At 38.6% G+C, this 23,902-nt stretch overlaps 1 protein-coding gene across 2 annotated transcripts in view; it reads right to left on the bottom strand.

Annotated features, from left to right (window-relative positions):
- gigyf2 (GRB10 interacting GYF protein 2) overlaps nucleotides 1–22,123 on the bottom strand; it is a 134,347-nt gene extending 112,224 nt beyond the window's left edge. For both annotated transcript variants that reach the window (XM_059948585.1, XM_059948594.1), the window contains exons 1-5: nucleotides 21,989–22,123; nucleotides 14,351–14,409; nucleotides 10,008–10,137; nucleotides 6,943–7,038; nucleotides 6,193–6,301 (exon numbers count right to left, since the gene is read on the bottom strand). In XM_059948585.1, coding sequence (XP_059804568.1) covers nucleotides 6,193–6,301; nucleotides 6,943–7,038; nucleotides 10,008–10,137; nucleotides 14,351–14,391 — 376 coding nt within the window. In that variant the 5' untranslated portion in view covers nucleotides 14,392–14,409; nucleotides 21,989–22,123. The remainder of the gene's footprint in view (nucleotides 1–6,192; nucleotides 6,302–6,942; nucleotides 7,039–10,007; nucleotides 10,138–14,350; nucleotides 14,410–21,988) is intronic.
- Between the last annotated feature and the right edge of the window lie 1,779 nt (nucleotides 22,124–23,902).

The following is a 23,902-nucleotide window of genomic DNA, read 5'->3' as shown; positions in this document are numbered from 1 at the left end:
GTGAATATTTTTCATGACAGTTCGATGAATCCCTGGATGTAATGCGAACAGCTCAGCTTGTTATATTTGTCAGAATGGCTTTCTAGGATTTTACATCAAAGGAGGATTTCCTCACTGTTATGCACTTAAAGGAGAGAACGAGAGGTGAGGATATTTACAATGAGTTTTTAAAAAATGTCCGTGAAAATGCCATCCCTATTCATAAACTGGAGGCAATTCCTACTGATGGGGCCCCAGCAATGCACGGTGTGCGCATTGGTTTTTATAGCACTGTGCCGTAATGACCCTGATTTTCTAGACTTCCTGGATTATCACTGTGTGATTCATCAGCAGCCCTTGGCTGGGAAGGTCATGGACTTTTCTCATGTAATGACACTGCTGGTCAAACTGATAAACTCGATTCGAGCAAAACTGCTTCAGCACCGCTTATTCAAGGCGTTATTGGATGAGCTCAATGCCGCTATGGTCGATCTTGCCTTTCACTAAGGCCGAGGTAGGGATCTTGGGCTTAAAAAGGTTGGTGACCACTACTTTACAGTACCAGCGACCTGAATTCAATTCCCACCACTGTCTGTAAGGAGTTTGTACATTCTCCCTATGACCATACGGATTTACTCCAGATGCTCCAGTTTCCTCCCACAGACCAAAGATATACTGGTTGGTAGGTTAGTTGGTCATTAGAACTGTTCCATGATTAAGCTCGGAATAAATTTGGGGATTGCTCGGCAGCACAGCTCAAAAAGCCAGAAGGGGCTCTTTACATGATATTTTCAACAAAATAAAAGTGAGAATAAAAAAATCACAAAGGGAGTCAATGCACAACAGAGATTACAAGAAAACTTGCGTCCTATGATTTTCTCCAATTAAGAAAACCCCTCATTCAGTAAACTGTGAAGAACAAATTAGGCTACACCAGTATACTGGTGTAGCCTAAACCTTTCACTGAACGAGTATTCTAATTTTAACACCCCCCAAACTTAGCAATGAACATGCTTTTCTCCCGGATTTTCTTTTCTCAATCAAACTATCCTTGAGACCGATCTGAATCCTATCACAACCATTATCATCAAGTTTCCCTTCCTGGCACTCATGCTGAGTGCTATTACTCCTTTCTCTCATGAACAATGCCCTTCTCCTTCAAGTACTCCCTCATCACTCCTCTCATTTAAAAAAGGCAGTGACTGCCTCAGTCCTTGTAAATTATTTCCGTTTTTTTCCCTCACCTCAAATGTACTGCAATTTCAAGTACATTTTTTTCCCAAATTTGCTTGAATGACTCACCCCAATCACATTTACACGCATGCCACAATATCAAATCACCAGTTACCTGTCATGAATGACCCTGATTATGATGTAGTTAATCTATTCTTTCTCATTCTTCTCAACCACATTTAGTCTGCAACTCCACTGAACACAAAATACCCTCCCTAACCTCTTCCCACCATTATCCAGCTGGGTATAACTCCACTCATTCAACTCTTGTCACAAAAATCCACAAATGGTCTCTCTTTCTTCACTAAAGTATAACCTCAAACCTATCTATATTTCTATTCTGTATCCTGTTCACATCAAATTCATACAATAAAGGTTCAACCTGCAAACGTCTTTTCAGATGTTACAATTGATACAACATGTTATAAACAACATTAGGGCATATTCTAAACTTGGAGTATACAGCAAAATATTAGACCATAAGGCCAGAAGACTTAAGGGCAGAGTAGGCCATTTGGCCCATCAAGTCTGCTCCACCATTCAATCATGGTTGATCCTTTTGTCCCCTCCTCAGGCTCACTGTCTGGCCTCCTCCCTGTAAGCTTTGATGCTATGGCCAATCAAGAACCTATCAGTCTTTGCCTTAAATACACCCAACGACCTGGCCTCCACAGCTGGCTGTGGTAACAAATTCAACACCCACTGGCCAAAGAAATTTCTCCACATCTGTTTTAAATGGATGTCTCTCTATACTGAGGCTGTGCCCTGTCTAGGCCTTTCTGCATCTACTCTCTCTAGGCCTTCAGCATTCAAAAGGTTTCATGAGATTCCCTCCATCCTTCTAAACAACTCTTTCATTTCCAGAATAATCCTTGTGAATCTCCTCTAAACCCTCTCCAATGCCAGCAAATCTTTTCTGGAGCCCAGAACTGTTCACAATACTCAAGGTGGGGCCTCACCAGTACTTTATAAAGCCTCAGCATCACATCCCCGCTCTTATATTCCAGACCTTTTGAAATGAATGCTAACATGGCATTTGTCTTCCTCTCCACTCACTCACCTGCAAGTTAACCTTGAGAGTGTTCTGCAAAAGGAATCCCAAGTCCCTTTGCATCTTAGATTTTTGGATTCTATCCCCACTTGGGAAATAGTCTGCACATTTATTTCTTCTACCAAAGTGCCTGACCATGCATTTAACAAAATTGTATTTCATTTGCTACTTTCTTGCCCATTTTCCTAACCCAAGTCCTTCTTCATCCTTCCTGTTTCCTCAACACACTCTGCCCCTCCACCAATCTTCATATCATCTGCAAACTTAGCAAAAAAGCCATCTATTCTATCATCTAAATAACTGATATACAGCATAAAAAGAAATGGTGCCAATGCCGACCCCTGTGAAACACCACTAGTCACTGGCAGCCAATCAGAAAAGAATCCCTTTATTCCCACTCACTGCCTCCTACCAATTGGCCAATGTTCTAACCATGCTAATAATTCCCCTGTAATACCATGGGCTCTTAACTTGGTAAGGAGCCTTAAGTGTGGCATCGTGTCAAAGGCCTTCTGTAACACCCACTATATCCCCTTAATCTATCCTACTTGTAATCTGCTTAAAGAATTCCAACAGGTTCGTCAGGCAGGATTTTCTCTGAAGGAAAACATGCTGACTTTGTACTATCTTGTTCTGTATCACCAAGTACTCCATAACCTCACCCTTAACAAACGACTCCAACATCTTCCCAACCACAGAGGCCAGGGTAACTGGTCTATAATCTCCTTTCTGCTGCCTTCCTCCTTTCTTACAGAGTGGAGTGAAGTCCACTGCAACCACGCCAGAGTCCAATGATTTTTGAAAGATCATTCCTAACGTCTCCACAATCTCTACCGCTACACCTTTCAGAACCCCAGGGTGCAGTTTGTCTGGTCCAGGTGACTTTAGGCCTTTCAGCTTTCTGAGCTGTACCTGTAACTACACTCACTTCTCTTCCCTCACACTCTACAACACCTGACACACTGCTATTGTCTTCCATAGTGAAGATTGCTGCAAAATATTCATTTAGTTTATCGGCTATCTTCTTGGACCCCATTATTATTTCTCTGGCCTCATTTTCTAGCAGTCTTATATCTACTTTCATCTTATTTTCTATATACCTGAAAAAGCTTTTTCTTTCCACTTTGATATTGTTTGCTAGCTTACTTTCATATTTCCCCTCCTAATGACTCTTTTACTTGCTTTCTGTAGGTTTTTAAAAGCTTCCCATTCCTTCATCTTCCTGCTGATTTTTGCTTTGTTGCATGCCCTCTCTTTCGCTTTTCATTAGCTTTGACATCCCTCTGAGCTGCAGTTGTACTATTTTGCCATTTGAGTATCTGTTTTTGGAATGCACCTACCATGCACCTTCCTCATTTTTCCAGAAACTGAAACCACTGCTGCTCTGCTGTCACCCCTGTCAGCATCTCCTTCCAATTTACTTTGGTCAACTCCTCTCTCATACCACTAATTTCCTTTACTCTACTGAAATACTGCTATGTCAGACTTTATCAGATTTCAAGTTGAACTCAATCATATTGTGATCACTGCCTCCTAAGAGTTCCTTTACCTTAAGCTCCCTCAACACCTTTGGTTCATTACATAAACCCCAATCTAGTACAGCTGATCCCTTAGTAGGCTCAACTACATATAACTCTTAAAAAGCCATCTTGTATACATTTAATAAACTCACTCGGGAGATCCATTACCAACTTGACTTTCCCAATGTAGCTGCATGTTAAAATCTCCCATGACTATTTGACCTTTGGACACAGCTTTTCTATTTCCCATTTCAATCTGTAGTCCACATCCCAGCTATTGTTTGGAGGCCCGTACATAATTGCCATCAGGTTCCTTTCACCCTTGCAGTTTCTTAACTCAACCAACAAGGATTCAAAATCTTTTGATCCCATGTCACATCTTTCTAATGATCTGATGCCATTCTTTATCAGCAGAACCACACCATCCCCATCTACCTTCCTATCCTTACAATACAATGTGTAACCTTGGACATTCAGCTCCCAACTTCAACCATCCTTCAGCCACAATTCAGTGATGGCCACAACATCATACCTGACAATCTGTAAAAGTGCAACAAGATCATTCACCTTATTTCTTATACTCCATGCATTGAGATATAACTTTTGAGTACTGTATTTGCTACCCTTTTTGATTCTGCATCCCCAATGCACTGACATTCATCCTGCAGGCTGCAATTTTGTCCTATCATCTGCCTGCCCTCTCTGACAGTCTGACTGAATGCTATCTTTGTTTTTTTACCATGCATTCTATCCTGAGTCCCTTCACTTCAGTTTCTATCCCCCTGCCACACTAGTTTAAACCCTCCCCAACAGCTCTAACACACCTGCCCGTGATAATAATACCCCTCCCCCAGGTTCAGGTGCAACCTGTCCCTTTTGTACAGGTCATACTTCCCCCAGAAGAGATCCCAATGATCCAAGAACTTTAAGCCCTTCCTCCTGCACCAGTTTCTCAGCCACTCATTTATCTGCCAAAGCATCCTGTTTCTATCCTCACTGGTGGCATGGCACAGGTAGCAATCCAGCAATGACTACTCGGGAGGTCCTCCTCCTCAGCTTTCTGCCTAGCTCTCCAAATTCTTTCTTCAGGACCTCATTTCTTTTCCTTCCTATGTCATTAGTACTAATACGTACCAAGACATCTGGCTGGTCTCCCCTCCAAAATGCTGTGGACCCAATTTGAAACGTCCCTGATCCTGGCACCTGGGAGGCAACATACCATCTGGGTATCCCATGCATATCCACAGAAACCTCAGCAATCAATCTTCAGGCCTGAACATGGACTACAGATTAAATATAAGATGCAATTCTGGACAACAGCTTCCTAGAGCTGTGAACAGTAGTTAACTGAAAACCCATACAACATTGACTAACATTCATTTTGGGTGTCTGAAGCAGAGGTATGAATGTTCTATGTAATTCAAAAAAGGCATTCTAAATGCATTGTGAATGTAGAATTGTATTTTGATCTTTAGCATATAAAATGCCATGCAATATTAGGTCGCACAAGCCTCTTCATCTGAAAGAGTCTCAATATGATGCCTATTGTCTCATTTTGTCGAACAAAATGCTAATTCATATCTAACCTGCTGGGTCTCTCCGGTGAATTTGTTCACATTACAGCAAACAGAAAAGTCCTCGAATGAATATTCATTAGAGCAAATCACCATTATTGACCCACATCACTAATGACACTCCTTCCCCTTGGATTTACCATTAACAAGACTGCTTGCCACCTGATGCTAAGATAAGTTTCACACCAGTATTTGTGCCATTAAGATTTACTTATTTCTCTCTCTGTAATAATGCCCAGCTGCACATAAAACTCTCATCCTTTACTTGGTTAATTTCCAAGTATCCTAATACATTACTACTCAACCTCATTTTTACTATTCAAAACTCTGCTCATCTGTATCCCACATACAGTAACATCAAGCCCTCTTTGCACAACTTGTGCTGTCTAATCTTAGCAATGCACCTGTTTTTAAATCCTCTCCCTCATCCTCTTCATTGTCTCAGTTCCTTTGTGATCTCCTCCATTCACTGTGGCATCACCACCTCCTCAATTATGATCATTTCGAAATTTAACTACTCCAATATTAGCCACTATGCCTTCACTGTTGAGAAATTAATTTTTAGAACGTCTCCAGTAAAAAAAATCTTTTCATTTGTGAAACTCCCCTCAAACCTACCTCTTCAAATTACTTGGTCATCTACACCCCGCCCCCACAAAATATTGATCTGTGTTACTATGAAATAATAATTGTGATATTGAAGCAGATACTCTAACAATTATTTCATTACTCTGAAGCATACATATGCATTAATCTATATATCACTGAACCCATTAAGTGGGTATCTATGAACTGACAACCTCAAATGCTGGATGCTTAAATTTATTATGCTTACCTCTACCTCTTGAGGAACTTCTACCTCTTGCCGCCCCTACCACTGTTCCTCCACCTCGTCCCATTAATCTCAGGACTGCTGCACTATTTACAGACATGGAAAAATTTCTCTGGAGGGTTTAAACAAAGAACAAAAATCAACCATTTAAAAAGACATAGGAATACAAATCATCCACAGAACTGTAAGGGTTCAATAAACCTTCCCAAGCCAAACACAAGAAACACCTAGAATCTAAATATGACTTAACAATATTACTTTGCTACAGCATACCTATACACGACATGCAGGTTGATACCTTTATATATGCATCACTACAATTTACTACTGTGTGGCCCTAGCTCCTCCATTCTTCGCATTTGATTTAACTGGACCAATAAATGCAATACTGTTTTAGTAACTCCTGCATCCAAAACAGATTCAAAGTTATTATTTACTGCACATTACTAAATGTCATCAAGGTGGCAAACTAATTAAAGTGTTCCAACATTATTACATAGGGAACCCATTGGCTTTGACCAGTAATAATGATAAAACTTCATGTCCAAGTTAAGATTGCATGCAACTTGGAGGCATTGATGCTGACCAAGTATAAACTTGAAACACAAATGAAACTGAAGTAACTGAACACCATTCTTTAAAACTATGAAGAAAAATGTTTGAGAAAGATTTCTATGCAGAGTAACCCGAAGATAAATATGATGTTTTAATGCTAACATAAGTAATCATTTGCTTACTGTTATATCTATCTACCTGTTCTTCTTCTGTAAAAGGTACAAGTGCTAAAGGTGGCAGGGGCTCCTCTTGCAAAATAGGTAGAAACTCTTTATCAGATAGATCTACAGGAACCTAAAGTACAAAAAGCACAGAATTAAAGCAGTTAAAATGAAACATCATCATACCATTTCCTTTTTGCAACATAGTGTGGAATAAAACACTACAAAATTTGAAACCTCACCATAATTCAATGAAGTAGCTTAGAATAGAAACAAAAGCCAGGCAGTCATTTTATAATGCTCAAAAAATTGTAGCCATTACAAGATCAAAGGCGAGCTAAAACCTAAGCAGCAAAAAACACTGAACTTAAAAATAGTGTAACAAAATTATTTTCATTTTTGGCATTTTTATAAAAACATTATAAATACATACACCTTTCAATTATATTACAAGTATTAATATATCAGTGCTTGCTAATGCTTGTTTCCATTAAACAGCATGACAAGAATAATACAAATACTGAGTAAATTTATTTATTCATGTATGCCACAAAGACAGTTAACAACTTATTGGTTACTGAAATGCAAAAATGGAACAGACCAGAGATCAAATTCAAGGTACTACCCCTAATTAATCTGAAACTTTAAAAGTTCCAGATGATAAATTATTCTATTATGTAACTTTGCTGCATTACCTAAACTCTTTAGTTACAGTGCCTATACAAAGTATTCCCTCCTCTCCAGTTTTCATGTTTTGTTTTACAACATTGAATCACAGTGGATTTAATTTGGCTTCTTTTTTTTTAAAACGCTGATCAACAGAGAAAGACTTCTGTGTCAAAGTGAAAAAGATCTCTACAAAGTGATCCAAATCAATTACAGAAATAAAAACACAAAATAATCGATTGCACAAGTCCCTTCAAGTCAGTATTTAGTAGATGCACCTTTGGCTGCAATTATAGTCTTGATTCTGTACAGATAGGTCTTTATCAGCTTTACATATCCGGACACTGCATCTTTTTCCCATTCTTCTTTACAAACTACTCACGCTCTGAGAGATTGTATGGAGATCGTGAATGAACAACCTTCTTCAAGTCCAGCAAAAAATTCTTAATTGGATTGAGGTCTGGACTCTGGAATGACCACTGCAAGATATTAACTTAGTTGTTTTTAAGCCATTGCTGTGTAGCTTTGGCTTTATGCTTGAAGTCATTATCTTGCTGGAAATCAAATCTTCTACCAAGTTGCAATTCTCTTGCAGACAGCATCAGGTTTTCCTCCAGGATTTCCCTGTAATTTGCTGCATTCATTTTACCCTCCACCCTCATAAGCCTTCCAGGGCCTGCTGCACTAAAGCATCTCCACAGCATGATGCAGCTACCTCAGTAAAGATGATGTTTTTGATGACATGCAGTGTATGGCTTATGCCAAGTATAGCATTTAGTCTGATGGACAAAAAGCTCTATTTTGGTTTTATCAGACTATAGAACATTCTTCCAGCTGATTTCAGTCTCTCACATGCCTCCTAACAAACTCCAACTGAGATTTCATGAGTTTTTTCCCCCAAAAATGGCTTTTCAGTGCTACTCTCCCATAAAGCCTTGACAGGTGATCCACCCGGTGACAGTTGTTGTTTGCGCAGTCTCTCCCATCTCTGCCACTGAAGCTTGCAACTCCGCCAGAGATGTCACAGGTCTCTTGGTGGCCTCACTCATGAGTCCCCTTCATGAACACTCAGTTTTCGAGGACGGCCTGCTCTAGGCAAATCTACAGCTGAGCCACATTCTTTCCATTTCTTGATGACTGACTTAACTGTATGCCCAGGGATATTCAGTGACTTGGAAATTTTCTTGTATCCATCTCCTGACTTGCGCTTTTCAATAACTTTTTTGCAGAGTTGCTTGGAGTGTTCTTTCGTCTTCTTGGGGTAGTTTTTGCCAGGATACTGACTCGCCAGCAGTTAGACCTTACAGATACAGGTGTATTATTACTGAAATCAAGTGAAACATCTGTCCCCAAAAACAGACGTCCAAGTAAATAATTATGTGACTTCTAAAACCAATTGGCTACACCAGTGTTGATTTGGTGTGTCATATTAAAAGGGGGTGAATACTTAAGCAACCATTTTGTGTTTTATATTTGTAATTAATTTAGATCACATTGTAGAAATCTATTTTCACTTTGAGACAAAAGAGTCATTTTCTGTTGATCAGTGTCAAAAAAGCCAAATTAAATCAACTGTGATTCAATGTTGGAAAAAACAATAAAATACAAAAACTTCATGTGGGGGTGAATTTTTTTATAGGCACTGTACGGGGGGTGATTGATAATTTTGTGACATGAGGTAGAAGGAGTCAATTTTAGAAAACCTAGCACATTTATTTTTCAACATAGTCCCCACCTACATTTACACACTTAGTCCAGCAGTTGTGGAGCATATGGATCTTAGACCTGCAGAAAGTGTCTACAGATGGGTGATTGATAAGCTCGTGGCCTAACGTAGAAGGAGATGAGTTATACAGCTCTCGTTACATGCAAATGCAGTTCAACTCTTTGAGTGATTATGCAGAAAGTTTGAAGTTAATAACTCATCTCCTTTTTCCTTAGGCCTCAAACTTATCAATCACCCCAATGAGTTATTAACTTCAAACTTTCTGCATAATCACTCAAAGAGTCAAACTGCTTGTAAGGAGAGCTGTATAACTCATCTCCTTCTACCTTAGGCCACAAACTTATCGATCACCCCTGCTGGGGACACTTTTTGGAGGACCAAGATCCGTATGCTCCACGACCGCTGGACTAAGTGTGTAAATGTAGGAGGGGACTATGTTGGAAAATAAATGTGCTAGGTTTTCTAAAACTGATTCCTTCTACCTTAGGCCATGAACTTGTCAAACACTCCCCGTATATTCTATCAAAGATCATTTCTATTTTCAAAATACAAGTATTCCTAAGGATTATTTTATCCAAGTGACCATTTTACAAGTTTTCAATTCCGTCATTTAACAAATGGCTGATATATGCGGATGACACTCAGAAAAGGGACTGAAATGCTTTCAAGTAATTCTATCAGAATGAACAACTATATCATTCAAGACATACCTTAACATCCTTTATATAAAGTGCTAGCATTTCTTCCCTCCCATAACGGTAATCTGCTAACTTATACTTTGGCAATGCTGGTGAGAGGGGTGGAGAGGTAATACTCCCACCACTTGACAAAGCACGAAGCCTGAGGAAAAAGAAAACACAGATTCTTAGCAAAAAAAGATACTAGCTCTCATTTATTTAACCAAATGGAGATGCTAAATATATGAAATACACAGTGTCATCCCAAGAAAGAATCAAATATTTACTAACTGCTTGAAAATGATTGTTCTCTACTGATTGCAGTGAGTTAAATATAAATTGTGGATCAAATCAACTGAGTTACCATAGCAGTACTGCTACCTAGTTTGATCAAAAGTGCATTTTAAACAATTATCTCCACTTCTATTGACAACTCTGTCACTAATTTCATCCTTACAGTAACAAAGCCATTTTAGGAAAGTAGTTTCTTCTTGTATTATACCATTCTATAAAACCTTTACACCTCATCCACCCTCCTTGTTGCCTGCTCAATTATAAAATCATAGGTTAAATACAATCTTCCTTTATCAATCTTCACCTGCACCCTTCTAAATAAAGGCTTATACTGACTGTTACTTCAGATTTTCCCCAAGTTGGCTAATCACCCTTTCACATATTAAAAATTGGTGCAATATCTGAAAAGTCTTCTGACACCATTCCCATACACAGGCAGGTTTGAAATTGAAAATTAGAGGCTCCCTGATTTCCACCCTTGCTTCTTGTAACCACTTAGAATTACCTCATGTAGTAGACCTGTCAAAAATGCTTGACTCGTTATGCTTCCTCTATGAATATTTCAATATCACACCACTGAACTGCATCAGCAGCTTCCCACCAGTCCCACCAAGCTTCTAGTGGAAGACCTTGAAATAGTCATCAAGAATCATGCCAATATCCTCAGACCTCACAAACAGGTTACCTTTTTGGTCCTCTTGAATAATAATACATAGAAACATTGAAAACCTACAGCACAATACAGGCCCTTTGGCCCACAATGCTGAGACAAACATCTACTTACTTTAAAAATTACCTAGGACTACCCACAGCCCTCTATTTTTCTAGCTTCATGTACCTATTCAACAGTCTCTTAAAAGACCCTATCATATCCACCTCCACCACCATTGCTGGCAGCCTATTCCACGCACTCACCTCTCTCTGCGTAAATAACTTACCCCTGACATCTCCTCTGTACCTACTTCCAAGCACCATAAAACTGTGCTCTCTCATGTTAGCCATTTCAGCCCTGGGAAAAACCCTCTTGATGATCCACACAATCAATGCCTCTCATTATCTTATACACCTCTATCAGGTCACCTCTCATCCTTCATCACTCCAAGGAGAAAAGGCCGAGTTCACTCAACCTATTCTCATAAGGCATGCTCCCCAATCCAGGCAACATCCTTGTAAATCTCCTCTGCACCCTTTCAATAGTTTCCACATCCTTCCTGTAGTGAGGTGACCAGACTGAGCACAGTACTCCAAGTGGGGTCTGACCAGGGTCCGAGATAGGTGTCATATTACCTCTCGGCTCTTAAACTCAATCCCACGATAGATGAAGGCCAATGCACCGTATGCCTTCTTAACCAGAGAGTCAACCTGCGCAGCAGCTTTGAGTATCCTATGGACTTGGGCCCCAAGATCCCTCAGATCCTTCACACTACCAAGTCTTACCATTCATACTATATTCTGCCAACATATCTGATCTACAAAAATGAACCACCTCACACTTATCTGGGCTGAACTCCACCTGTTACTTCTCAGCCCAGTTTTGCACCCTACTGATGTCCTGCTGTAACCTGACACCATCCACAACACCCCCCAACCTTTGTGTCATCAGCAAATTTACTAACCCATCCCTCCACTTCCTTATCCAGGTCATTTATAAAAATCACAAAGAGTAGGGGTCCCAGAACAGATCCCTGAGGCACACCACTGATCATCGGCCTCCATGCAGAATATGACCTGTCTACAACCACTCTTTGCCTTCTGTGGGCAAGTCAATTCTGGATCCACAAAGCAAGATCCCCTTGGATCACATGCCTCCTTACTTTCTTAATAAGCCTTGCATGGGGTACCCTATCAAATCCCTAGCTGATATCCACATACACTACATCTACTGCTCCACCTTCATCAAGGTGTTTAGGCACTTCCTCAAAAAAAAATCAATCAGGCTCATCATGTACAACCTGCCTTTCACAAAGCCATGCTATCTATTCCTAATCATATTATGACTCTCCAAATGTTCATAAATCCTGCCTCTCAGGATCTTCTCCATCAACTTACCAACCACTGAAATAAGACTCACTGGTCTACAATTTCCTGGGCTATCTCTACTCCCTTTCTTGAATAAGGGAACAACATTTGCAACCATCCAATCCTCTGGAACCTCCCCTGATCCCATTGATGAAGCAAAGATTATTATCTGAGGCTCAGCAATCTCCTCCCTTGCCTCCCCTAGTAGCCTGTAGTACATTTCATCCGGTCCCAGTGACTTATCCAACTTGATGCTTTCCAAAATCTCCAGCATATCCTCTTTCTTAATGTCTATAAGCTCAAGCTTTTCAATCCGCTCTAAGACATCACTACAATTGCCAAGATCCTTTTCCGTAGTGAATACTGAAGCAAAGTATTCATTAAGTACCCAAGCTATCTCCTCTGGTTCCACACACATTTCCACTGTCACACTTGATTGGTCCTATTCTCTCACATCTTATCCTCTTGTTCTTCACATACTTGTAGAATGCTTTGGTGTTTTCTTTAATCCTGCTCACCAAGGCCTTCTCATGGCCCCTTCTGGCTCTCCTAATTTTGTACTTAAGCTCCTTCCTGTTAGCCTCATAATCTTCCAGATCTCTATCATTACTTAGTTTTTTGAGCCTTTCATAAGCTTTTCTTCTTGACTAGATTTTCAACAGCCTTTGTTCACCACGTTTCCTATACTCTACCACTGCTGTCTCATTGGAACGTACCTATGCAGCACTCCACGCAAATATCCCCTGAACATTTGCCACATTTCTGCCGTACATTTCCCCGAGAAAATCTGTTCCCAATTTATGGTTCCAAGTTCCTGCCTGATAGCTTGATATTACCCCGTACTCCAATTAAACACTTTCCTAACTTGTCTGTTCCTGTCCTTTTACAATGCTATGGTAAAGGAGATAGAATTGTGATCACCATCTCCAAAACACCCTCCTACTAAGAGATCTGACACCTGACCAGGTTCATTTCCCAATACCAGATCAAGTACAACCTTTCCTCTTATAGGCTTTTATATATATATATAGATAGATATAGAGAGAGAGAGAGAGAGAGAGAGAGAGTGAGTGTCAGGAAACCTTCCTGTACACACCTAACAAACTCCACTGTATCTAAACCCTTTGCTCTAGGGAGATGCCAATCAATATTTGGGAAATTAAAATCTCCCACCACAACAAACCTGTTATTATTACACCTTTCCAGAATCTGTCTCTCTATCTGCTCCTTGATGACCTTGTTGCTTTTGGGTGGTCTATAAAAAAACATCTTAGAAAGTTTTTCTCTGGGTTTAGTAACATGGCAGAATATTAAAAGTCCACAATGAATTATTGAAAGAATCAATATTGGGGTAGAAAAATTAAAAGAGGCAAATATATTAAAAATAATCAACCTCAAGTGGTGGAAAAAATTAATGTAGTTTACAATGACATGGAATTCTTACTCAAGATTATTTCAATCAAAGATCTACAGCACATTTTAATTAGACGGATCGATATAGGTTTCTTATAAATTCTTATATTTCTGCATTGTCGATTCACTCACATTGTCAATTAATGGGCAGGTCAATTGATCAAATACACTAAAAACTCCGATTTATTCTAATTGAATTTCATATCCGCATGTTACTTATATTGAAGATTTACAAAAGTATTTTGTTTTATTTCTAAACCCGCACAAACTGAACAACTTGGTAAGTTGAGAAGAACACTTTACTTCTGTGCTTTCATTTAAATGTTGCACCAATTATTTGATTTTTGCAGCTACAAAAGCATAGGACCCATGTTAGCAATTGAGAAGCTGAAGGCCACCCAGTGACATGCCCTCTACAGAATAGAGATTTCTCAAACATTAAATTCTCTAGGTGGCACACTGACAATCTAAGCTAATTATCTGCTACACGTTGAATGCATTTAATGTTGTCAAAGTAAACATTTTACTGTCAAAAGTCTAGCATGGTTCATTAAATAAAAAAGTAATTTTCCCTGAAGACCAACAGAAACCAGTAAGTAATGCTTCCAGCATTAAAAATGAACTAACTACAAAATAATAAGACTTCTTACCACTCAGGTCCAAAGTTAAGTGTCTGTGTTTCTGCTGCCATTTTCTGTCACTCAATTCACTGTGGAAACAAAAATGAAAGTAACTTGACAAAATACTTAAAAAGACAAACCATTGTTCACCTGTCTTTCTTCTAAGTCATAAAAGTGTTAAGGGGCACATTGCAAAATTAAGCTTACTACCTACAATACAAAGAGACGTACAACATTGCCGATTAGCCTTATTTTGTTTGAACCATCGGCATTTTTCTGCCTTCCGATGTGAGTAAGACAATTTGAAAGGTAGGTTACTCTACAGATAGTTTAGTTATTTTGTTCCCTTAAGTTTAAAGTGAATATAGATAATTTGAAACACCTTAATGGATTCGACTGATGGCTCCAATAACACTTTAAAGTTTAGTGAGTGGAGGGGACACCAAAATGTTGGTTATATAAATACTGTAAGTCCAAAAGAAAAATAAGACAAATGACAGAATCTTGCAGGTAAAGCAAATAATGGCAACTCTCACAGAGTCACAATTCAATTTCAAAATATAGTTGAATAAGCAGATGTCCTAAAAATTATACAGGGGAAACAATACTTAAATACAAGTCAGAATGCATAGTGGATGGCAAACCAAAGCATTTTCCATAATAATGAAGAACAAGATGCACTTAAACAGAACGCTACAAAGAATTGTTCTAGTGTGATTAAGCTGAGGACAGAAACTAGTTTCAGGATGACTTACATTAGTACAATCAGAAAAGTTACTAACAAGAAGAAATTCCAAAATATTTGAGATGGTATTTCCTTTTCTAAAATCCATAGAATAGCAAAAAAAAAGCATGGATTACTAGTGGTTCTGGTAACAGTCACGGTATTTTGGTTGAAGAACTTCACCCAAAGGCAGAACTCAATTGTGAGCAACTTTGGAATTCAGTTCAAATACCTACAGCCAAATACAGAATTAATACTTCTACTTCCAAAAACAAAGCCACTGAAAACATGATTTATGCTAAACTGTACCACAAGAATGCAAAATAAGTGATTATGCTATATAACCTTCTGCAACTAATCTGTACAATACATTCATCACAAGGTTACCAGAAAGACAACCATCTGCCAGATGATAACCAAGTAAATTAACAAGCAAAAAAATGTAGGTGCATTACAACACAACTCTACCAATTGACAATGCTAAAATGGAGCAAATACTTGACGATATGGAGATTACTGTTAAGATACCAGAGACCATTTCCCCAGCAATGGCAAAGAGACTAGAAGCAGCTGAATTATGGTTCTACACGACAATTAAAAATACCATGGACTACACACACATCAAATGAAGTAGTTCTCAGAAGAGCCCAAGCAGTTAGATCACTCATACCAACAATAAGAGAAAGACAACTCAGATTCCCAGGACACATCATGCAGAAAGATGAACTAGAAAAACTCATTCTCTCTGGAAAGATCGAGAGGAGCAAACCTAGAGGAAAACCTCGGCTTATGTACATCAAAAGCCTAGCCAGGTGGCTACACACAGAGGAAATGGAAGTCATCCAAAGAACAAGGGATAGATCCGTATGGAAAACCACAGTCACCAATGTCTGCATCGGATATGGTACCGAGACAGACCAGATAAGCTTTGAAATTCAGCGGTGCCATTAATACCTGTCAAAGTGAAAAAAAAAATAACCAGAATACTACCGTTGGTGCTGCTATGCAAGTAGCAGAGAGAAAAGGTCCCAAACAATTGAGTCTAATTAACAGATAGCAGAATCATTACAATTTTATCCAAGTGGAATTATTCACAATGTTAAGTAAAATAGTTCAATAGATGAACATGGAGACAACAGACAGCAAATTTCTCCATTATAAGAGTAATGGGCAAATGAAATGTTAATTTTTAGTTAGCAGCATTGTGTAAAACAAGCTTGTTGAAAACAGACAAAATGCTACCTAAATAACATCCTGGAAAGCGATCATTACACCACAAGGAAATTTGAAAAAAAATTCTAGAATAATAAGTAACAAACAAGTACAATGCAGTACGGTATGTAGATGAGAAGAATGACTATTGTATCCATCACATAAGTGAACATAATGTACATCTAACATCTTAAATAATGATGCAATATTAAGTACAAGTTTATTAAAAAGCCACTTTTAAAGCTGGATACCTAATAAAATTAAAGAAAAATGGTAGACAACATGTGCACCAATTATGTTTTCTTTAATTTATAATCAGAAGTTAACCACTAGGCCCACAACCATTTCTAGTTTATTCAGCAAGTCAATGTTCTCGATAGATGAAACCAAACAGCAACCTACATTTTCAGAAACCTGCTTCATGAAAATACTATGGTGTGAGATTTAATTAAAGGGATTTTGTAAGGCAATTTACCACCATACATGGCTGAAGTAAACATCTCCAAAACTGAGGAATGAGAACATATTGTCAGAAACTGATGGGATCATACTCATGAGAAATGGTGATTATGTGACAATAGAAAATTATCACACAGAATGGGACAAAAAAAGATTTAAGAATTGGGAATGGAAATTTTAAAATTAAAGGTAATCCAGAAGCAGTGAACAATCAGTAAATTCAGGGCCAATGGGCACACAATGTCGGATACTCAACTCAGGCCTCCAAGGGATATCACAATGCCAAATAAACCAGAACAACTCTGGTTTAAAAATGAAGAGACCTTAGGAAGTATGTGCATTTGTTGACAAAGGTACATGCAAATGAAGGCCAATGCTTCAATTGCAGAAAGGGCATTGACTTAGCTGACTTACAGAAAGCTATGAAGAATGAGGCATACACATAATGATTTGGGATAGTGGGGGGGGGGGGGGGAGGAAACAATTGATCAGTTAGTATAGCTGCTGCCTCACAATAGCAGAGACCTGGGACCCCAATGTTGGGCGCTACCCGAAAGGAGTTTGCCTGTTGTCTGTAACAACACAGGTTACTTCCAACTGTCCCAGTTTCCAAAGACATGAAGGTTGGCAAAATTGCCCATGAGTTGTAGAACCAGCACGGGTATGGTGAGAAAGGGAAGAACTTTTTTTAAATGGAATTAATGTAGGACTAGTGTGAGTGACCGCTGGTGGGCATGGGCTCAAAGCCTCATGAACTAAAAGCCTCTCTTGATTCGATGAATCAGTGGCCTATTTGTATGCCCAAACCAAACTGGGAGACACAAGAGGAAAGCCTAAAACAGGTGATCAGGTACTTAGAATGAAATGGCTTACCTGTGGGTAGAAAGGCAGTTGTAACTCATGTAGATAAATGTAACTTATCAGATCTTGGAAGTTGTATTTGTATGCTCAAAAATGTGGAATACACATTTTCTAACCTTGAACAAATAAAAGCACGAGGAATTTTCCTGTTCACCTTTTGATACTGACATGGTATAGAATGTACATTGATCCTAAATGCAACAACTCTTGTTACAAGTCCATGTCTATACTGTCATCCATCTTGCTACAAGGAAGACCACATCAAGTGAGAACAAAGACTTCAGAAAGAAAGGGTCTATATTAGAGCTAGGCCCACTTTGCAGCACCACTTACGAGCATACTGACTAGGCTGGGCATATGACTAATTTGTTGCCAAATATAAAGCTTAAATAAATATTTTTCTCTGGCAATTGCTCAGGGTTGAAGCCAATTTGTATCCGTTCTGGTTCTGAGAATTCCAAGGTGGGATCTACAAACTCAGTACTAGGCAAGGAAACTGGAGCTTGGCAGGTCAAGTACTGTGGTGGCTACCTACGATGCTGTGCTTTTTAGTGCATTGACTTTATGCGCTACTACCAATGAAACTCGAGCTCCCAAGGAATCTGCTATTCCATGTTAAGAAATTGTATGGAATTGCTACAAATTTGTGAGGGTTTTATGTTTGCTCAAAGAACTGGGACATCAATGAAGCAATCTTTCCTTTATTCCAGAACTCTCTTCCAGAAGTAGTGTAATTCTTTCAGGAGTCAGGTGTAAGGCATGCAGACAGCAGCCAATCCACCAAAGTTGCCTAAACAAGACCAAAGCCTTGGAGCAGAGGATGCTGGCTAGGAGGAGGATGCCAACACAGCTTCACCGATCTTTCCAACAGATTTGGAGACTTTGGCAGAACTGGATTGCTATTAAAATCCCAACAAGGGTTTATTAATGTCACTCAGTGAAAGAAATAGGAAATCACCATTCATATAAAAAAAACAGAATCCTGGAAATTCTCAAGTCAGGCAACATCTGAAGAAAGTGAGAGAAACAGATAACATTTCAAGTTCCTGTCCTTCCATCAGAACCATCAACGTGAAACAGTAACTGTTCCTCATTCCACAGATGCCAACTCACCTGCTGAACTTTTCTAGCACATTGTTATTTCAGATTTCCAGCATTGCAGTCTTTTCTCTAACCCATCACTTGTGATCCCAGACTAAAAGCAATAGGTCAAGCCATAATTTCCATATGAAATGGCCTTCTTCAACTGAAGCAAGCGGGAATGGCAATAAATTCTGCCTTGCCAAAAAATTAAGAAATTAATAAAAATATTGAAAAAGGAAGAAAAAAATGCCAACAACACACATAAGATGACAACCAGTACCAATATTAAAAAGAACCACCCACTGATTGGCAATAGTCTATGCAAATGTTGCCTCCACCTGCTCTATTACAGAGATCATGAACACAATTCTTTCATTGGGGCCTGTATGTACTTTACTCAGTCAAATGCAGCAACCATTTGTGTGGACTACACTTATCAGTATATATGCTACAGTCACTGCACTTAGTAAAGAGCTCCAAGGGCTCAGCTCTCATTTGTTACCTAAATGGCTTTTAATTGATTTTATTGTCCCTTTGAAGGTGTGAAGGTATGTAGAATGCTTGTTTTGCACAGCAGTTCCACATCGATTTATGATACAGAAATAATCACCCTCTAAGGTTAAAAAAGAATTCTGTAATAAACTTGGAAGCAGACTCCAAGAACCAGAGGAAAAAAGTGCAAAACTATGACGCAAGTACTACCTGCCACAAAAATCGCAAGAGCTCCATAAGAAACTGTTCCACCTTTAATGTCCAGCCACAGAATTTGACATGAGATTGACTACCCAGATGAGGATGATCGCCTGCATGGCCAAGGCTAAAAGAAAAAGTTCTATTGTACATACAAATTCTTATTTCACTTATTATGTTACTGATGTTACAAGTCTAAGTAAAAAGCTCCCTATATTTTTTGTTTTGTAAACTGATTTGAATTCTTCCTATCTGCTTAATCCAATTATAAAGACAGTTTGTTCAATTATTTCCACTCCAATCACCAGCGTAAAACTCAGCAGATTACCAGTTAAAGTATTGTCAAGGTGCTTTTATGATAAATATAATATAAACAAATATCAGTAACCCAATTTTTTCCCACATATAGCATATTAAAGAGCACACTAAACTAGATATTATCCAGAGAAACTAATGTGAATATTGTGGGCAAGGCCAACAGAGTGCAATAATGAATGGAAAGTAAATGTTAGTCTCACTGCCCATTCCCAGCCCCAATTCCAAGCTGGCCTCAAAGAAAGAATGGTACATGGATATGGGATATTAGAAGGTTACACAAATATACTGATCATGACTTCCAAGGGAATCATGAATTTTTATGGCTAACTGCTTAGATTCAGAATAAAAATGGCAAAAAGGACCCCTCCCAAAAATTGTAGCCTTTTAAATATTGCTTTTCTCTAGAATTTTAGCAAACTACAATGGTTTAGTTTAATTCACTGGGAAATTTTCAGAATTTGTTGTTTCAAATTTAATGTGCCACATGCAAATTTAACATTCACCATGGCAAGACTTACAGATATATAGCATTTTAATTTCAGCATTGGCTGAAAGTAGTATAATTATCTCCTCAAAAACAACTACTTGAGAGTCTGGAAGCCCAGGAAATAAACAGAAAATACTCAGCAAGCCAGGGAGCATACAAGGTGAGAGTCAGTAATCATTCATAAAACGCATTCAAGGATTCACACATCTGCATGTGCTGTGCTTTAAATCTCTGAAAATAGGATCAGCTGACAAATTGACAATGTAGTTTTAATACAGTAAAATGGGAAATACCATCTGTAACTGCAACGAACTTTTCAAAGGATGTAGGAGGGGGAAAAGAGTGAGAAAACAGAAGCTGGGTATGTAAAAAGGTGTCTGCATCCATAAGAAAGCACAAATCACCGCAACAAGGAACTGCAACACATCAGCAACCTTGTATTTCAGAAAAAAAACATTCATAATACATCAATTTCAGATATTCTATTCCATTGGTTTTAAACTAAATATAGTAGGGAGTACATTTCCAACAAATGCAGAAAGTAACCGATTTAGCAGCAGATAAACCTATAATGAGCAAGATCAATATTACAGTAACAAATTCAAAACTCGTTGTCATTGAAGATACAGTATGGTCAGAACACTGCTGACAGCTAACTTTTAACTGTCACATAAAATCAATTACATATATCAATGTTTTACATCATTTTCAAACAGGACAAGAAAGCAATTGAAATGAAGGGCTCAAAGATTTGCACTAAATTATTCTACATGTTACATACACTGTCAACCATGGGAACAGATTTACTAAAACTACCCAGAATGTTCTCAATTCAAAGCCATGCTGCCAACAAATAAAGCATTCTAGATACTAACATCTTCTACAAGTCAAAAATTCAAACAATCCAGAACAATAAAGTGCGACTTAAACAAGTTTAAGTAGATAACTTGGAAATGCTCCATCAAAAAAAGACTCCAATGTGATCGCTGTTAACGATTGTGACATCATTACATACCTCATGGGATTTTTTAAGTATGATTGTGTAAATTCTAAACCATGTTTATTGAAAAATAATGTAGAATCTGGATTATGGCGTTTAAAATTATGAGAATGAGGATTCATCTATACTTTAAAAATTCTATTTGTCCTTCCATTTAGATACTGTAACCACATCGGAAATGTCAAAATACAATTACTGCAATGCTTGAGCGTCAACAGACTTACAAGTCACAAACATGCAAACACCACTGACAAAAATTCAGATTTAAAAGTCGGTGAGATCAATCCTAATACTTATATTTTATTTTGAGGAGTTAGAGAACACAAGACTTGAAACAACACATTAAGCTAGAACTTCACTGTAACCCCTTGTGACAGTATAGAATTCAAGTCAGTTCAAGAGCTACAGCCTCCTTATTAACAAACGCAGTGAGTTAGGTGGGCAGAGAGGCATCGCCAACAGTCCCACACACCCTGCCTGCTGCAAGCACTTTCTTTTAAGCCTACTTCAGGAGGCCGCTTTCCCGTGTAAGGTATCGGTTCGAGATGCTACTACTTCAAGGTGGGTTTCCCTACTCGAGGGCGCGGTCTTTTTGGTGCGCAGGAGGGTAGGTGGGGGTTTCGGGGCGGTTGGGTTCTCCGGTTGCACCATGTGCTGATGTCGGCTTTCCCTTCTCATCCGCCTCGGCCCGGCCAGCTGCTGGGACAGGTCGGCCGGGCTGAGGGTGAGGGGAGCGTGGAGCAGTAGAGTAGGTTGGTTGGCAGGCCGCTGGGCTGAAGACCCGCAGCCGGGCAGCGCCCTGTGGTTGTCATATCACCAGAGCCGGTGTTTTACCTGCGCTAATCGCGAACAGGAAGGTTTATCGCAGCCACGCTCAAAGCGTTTCTACTCTCCTCGGCGACAAGATGGCGGATAATAGCTGTCACGTGATGTGCGCATCGACTCGACGTTTACGGATGCACGTTGTCCCGTTTGCCCCGCCCGGCTAACAGTGCGCATGCGCCTTCCTCCGCCGGGGTCGGGTTTCTGACTTCATCCGTGGGAGGTTTAACTATTTCACTCTTGTAGTTGAGTGTGCTTCATCTTTACAAGAAGTGCCTCTAAGACAGTTAATGGTTGTACTACTGAAAGGAAACAACGCTAGCTTCAATGCACTTTAAACAGAATGTGTCAGTTTGATGGCAATCTGACCAGACCTTTTTCATAAATGATGCCCGACTTGCTGAGTTCCTCCAACGTCTTAATGTGTTGAGCAACATGTCCAGCATTTGCAGAATCTCTTATGTTTAATATAAATATGTTAAGTTGATGACAGATGAACGTAAATTAAAAAAAGTACCAAAATTAAACACAGATTCTGCGGATCTGGAAATCCAAAGCAACACAGACAAAAAAGCTGGAGGAAATTGTGTTCCTGTAATTTGTTCCAGTAAAAGTCTTAAATTTGTCCAAAAAGGTTGAATTTTAGAGCAAGACCATGTCGAATGTAAAAAAGTACCAGTTTCCTGGTTACATCGGAAACACTGATCCGATAAATTTGGATTAAATTTTTTTATTTTTTGTGGTGTAATATATAATTGATGTAGAAAATTATACTGCACTAATCTTAACCGAACATTTATTGTATTTGTCATACTGTCAAGGCATAGTCTTGACCAATTTGTTTCTTCAATTTTAATATTCAAATCACTTTCCCATTTTTGTCTTGACTTATGGACTCCTTGCTTAATTACCTGTCTTTGAATCAAATTATACATGCAAGATACAAATTTTTTGATATTTCCTTTTTGAATTAAAATTTCTATTTCATTAGATTTCGGCAATAACATTGTTTGACCTAATTTTTCTCTTAAATATTATTTTATATCCAATATTATTTTATATCCAATATTATTTTTACTAGGTGATATTGAAGGGATAAAACCGAAACTCAAACTAAATAAGTATCAGAAAGAATTTATAAAAATTGCACTGGCAGTAGCCAAAAAAGCTATTGCAGTTACTTGGAAATCGGATTCACATTTAAGTATAGATTCTTGGAAGAAAGAAATCTATGGTTGTATTCCATTAGAAAAAATTACTTATAATTTAAGAGATAAATATGAAACATTTTTGAAAATTTGCAGCCCTTATTTACAAAAGATAGGATTAAATATATAGATGCTTTTAAGATGAAACAATTGGTTATTAGGGGAAAGAAATAAATATACATATTAAAATTATTACGAACTCCATGGAGCATGTGGAGATCTTCCAACCACCAGGCATTCTTTCTTTCTTTCTTTCTTTCTTTCTTTCTTTTTTTCTAAGGGGCAGTTAGGGGGGAGGGGTTAAGGGGAGGGGGTATGGGTTATATACATTGTTTTTTTCATACTTTGTAATCATTTAAAAATGCAATAAAAAATTATTTAAAAAAAAAAAAGCTGGAGGAATTCAGCAGGACAGGCAGCATCTATGAAAATGAATAAAAAGACCAGGTTTCGGGCCTAGACCCTTCATCAGGATATTAATGATAAATTATAGGCATCCGTTGGTCTCGTGAAACCATGGATTTGAGCCTTGGTAGCTTTCCAGGGCACAGGCCTGGGCATATGATAAATATGCCGATTGTATTTCCTGTATACCTTTTACAAAAAAAAAGCTTTTTTGAAATTAGGTCTTTTCGTTATTTAAGAATGTTTATTCTGACCTTTATCTGATAAAAATTTAGATGTAGTTCAACTCCCATTCATCATGTGGTGCAACAAA

Source organism: Hypanus sabinus, chromosome 2 (genome assembly GCF_030144855.1).
Source record: "Hypanus sabinus isolate sHypSab1 chromosome 2, sHypSab1.hap1, whole genome shotgun sequence".
In the NCBI taxonomy this organism is placed as follows: Eukaryota; Metazoa; Chordata; class Chondrichthyes; order Myliobatiformes; family Dasyatidae; genus Hypanus; species Hypanus sabinus.
Note: the sequence above shows the minus strand (reverse complement) of the source record. Positions and strands in the feature narration are given on the sequence as shown.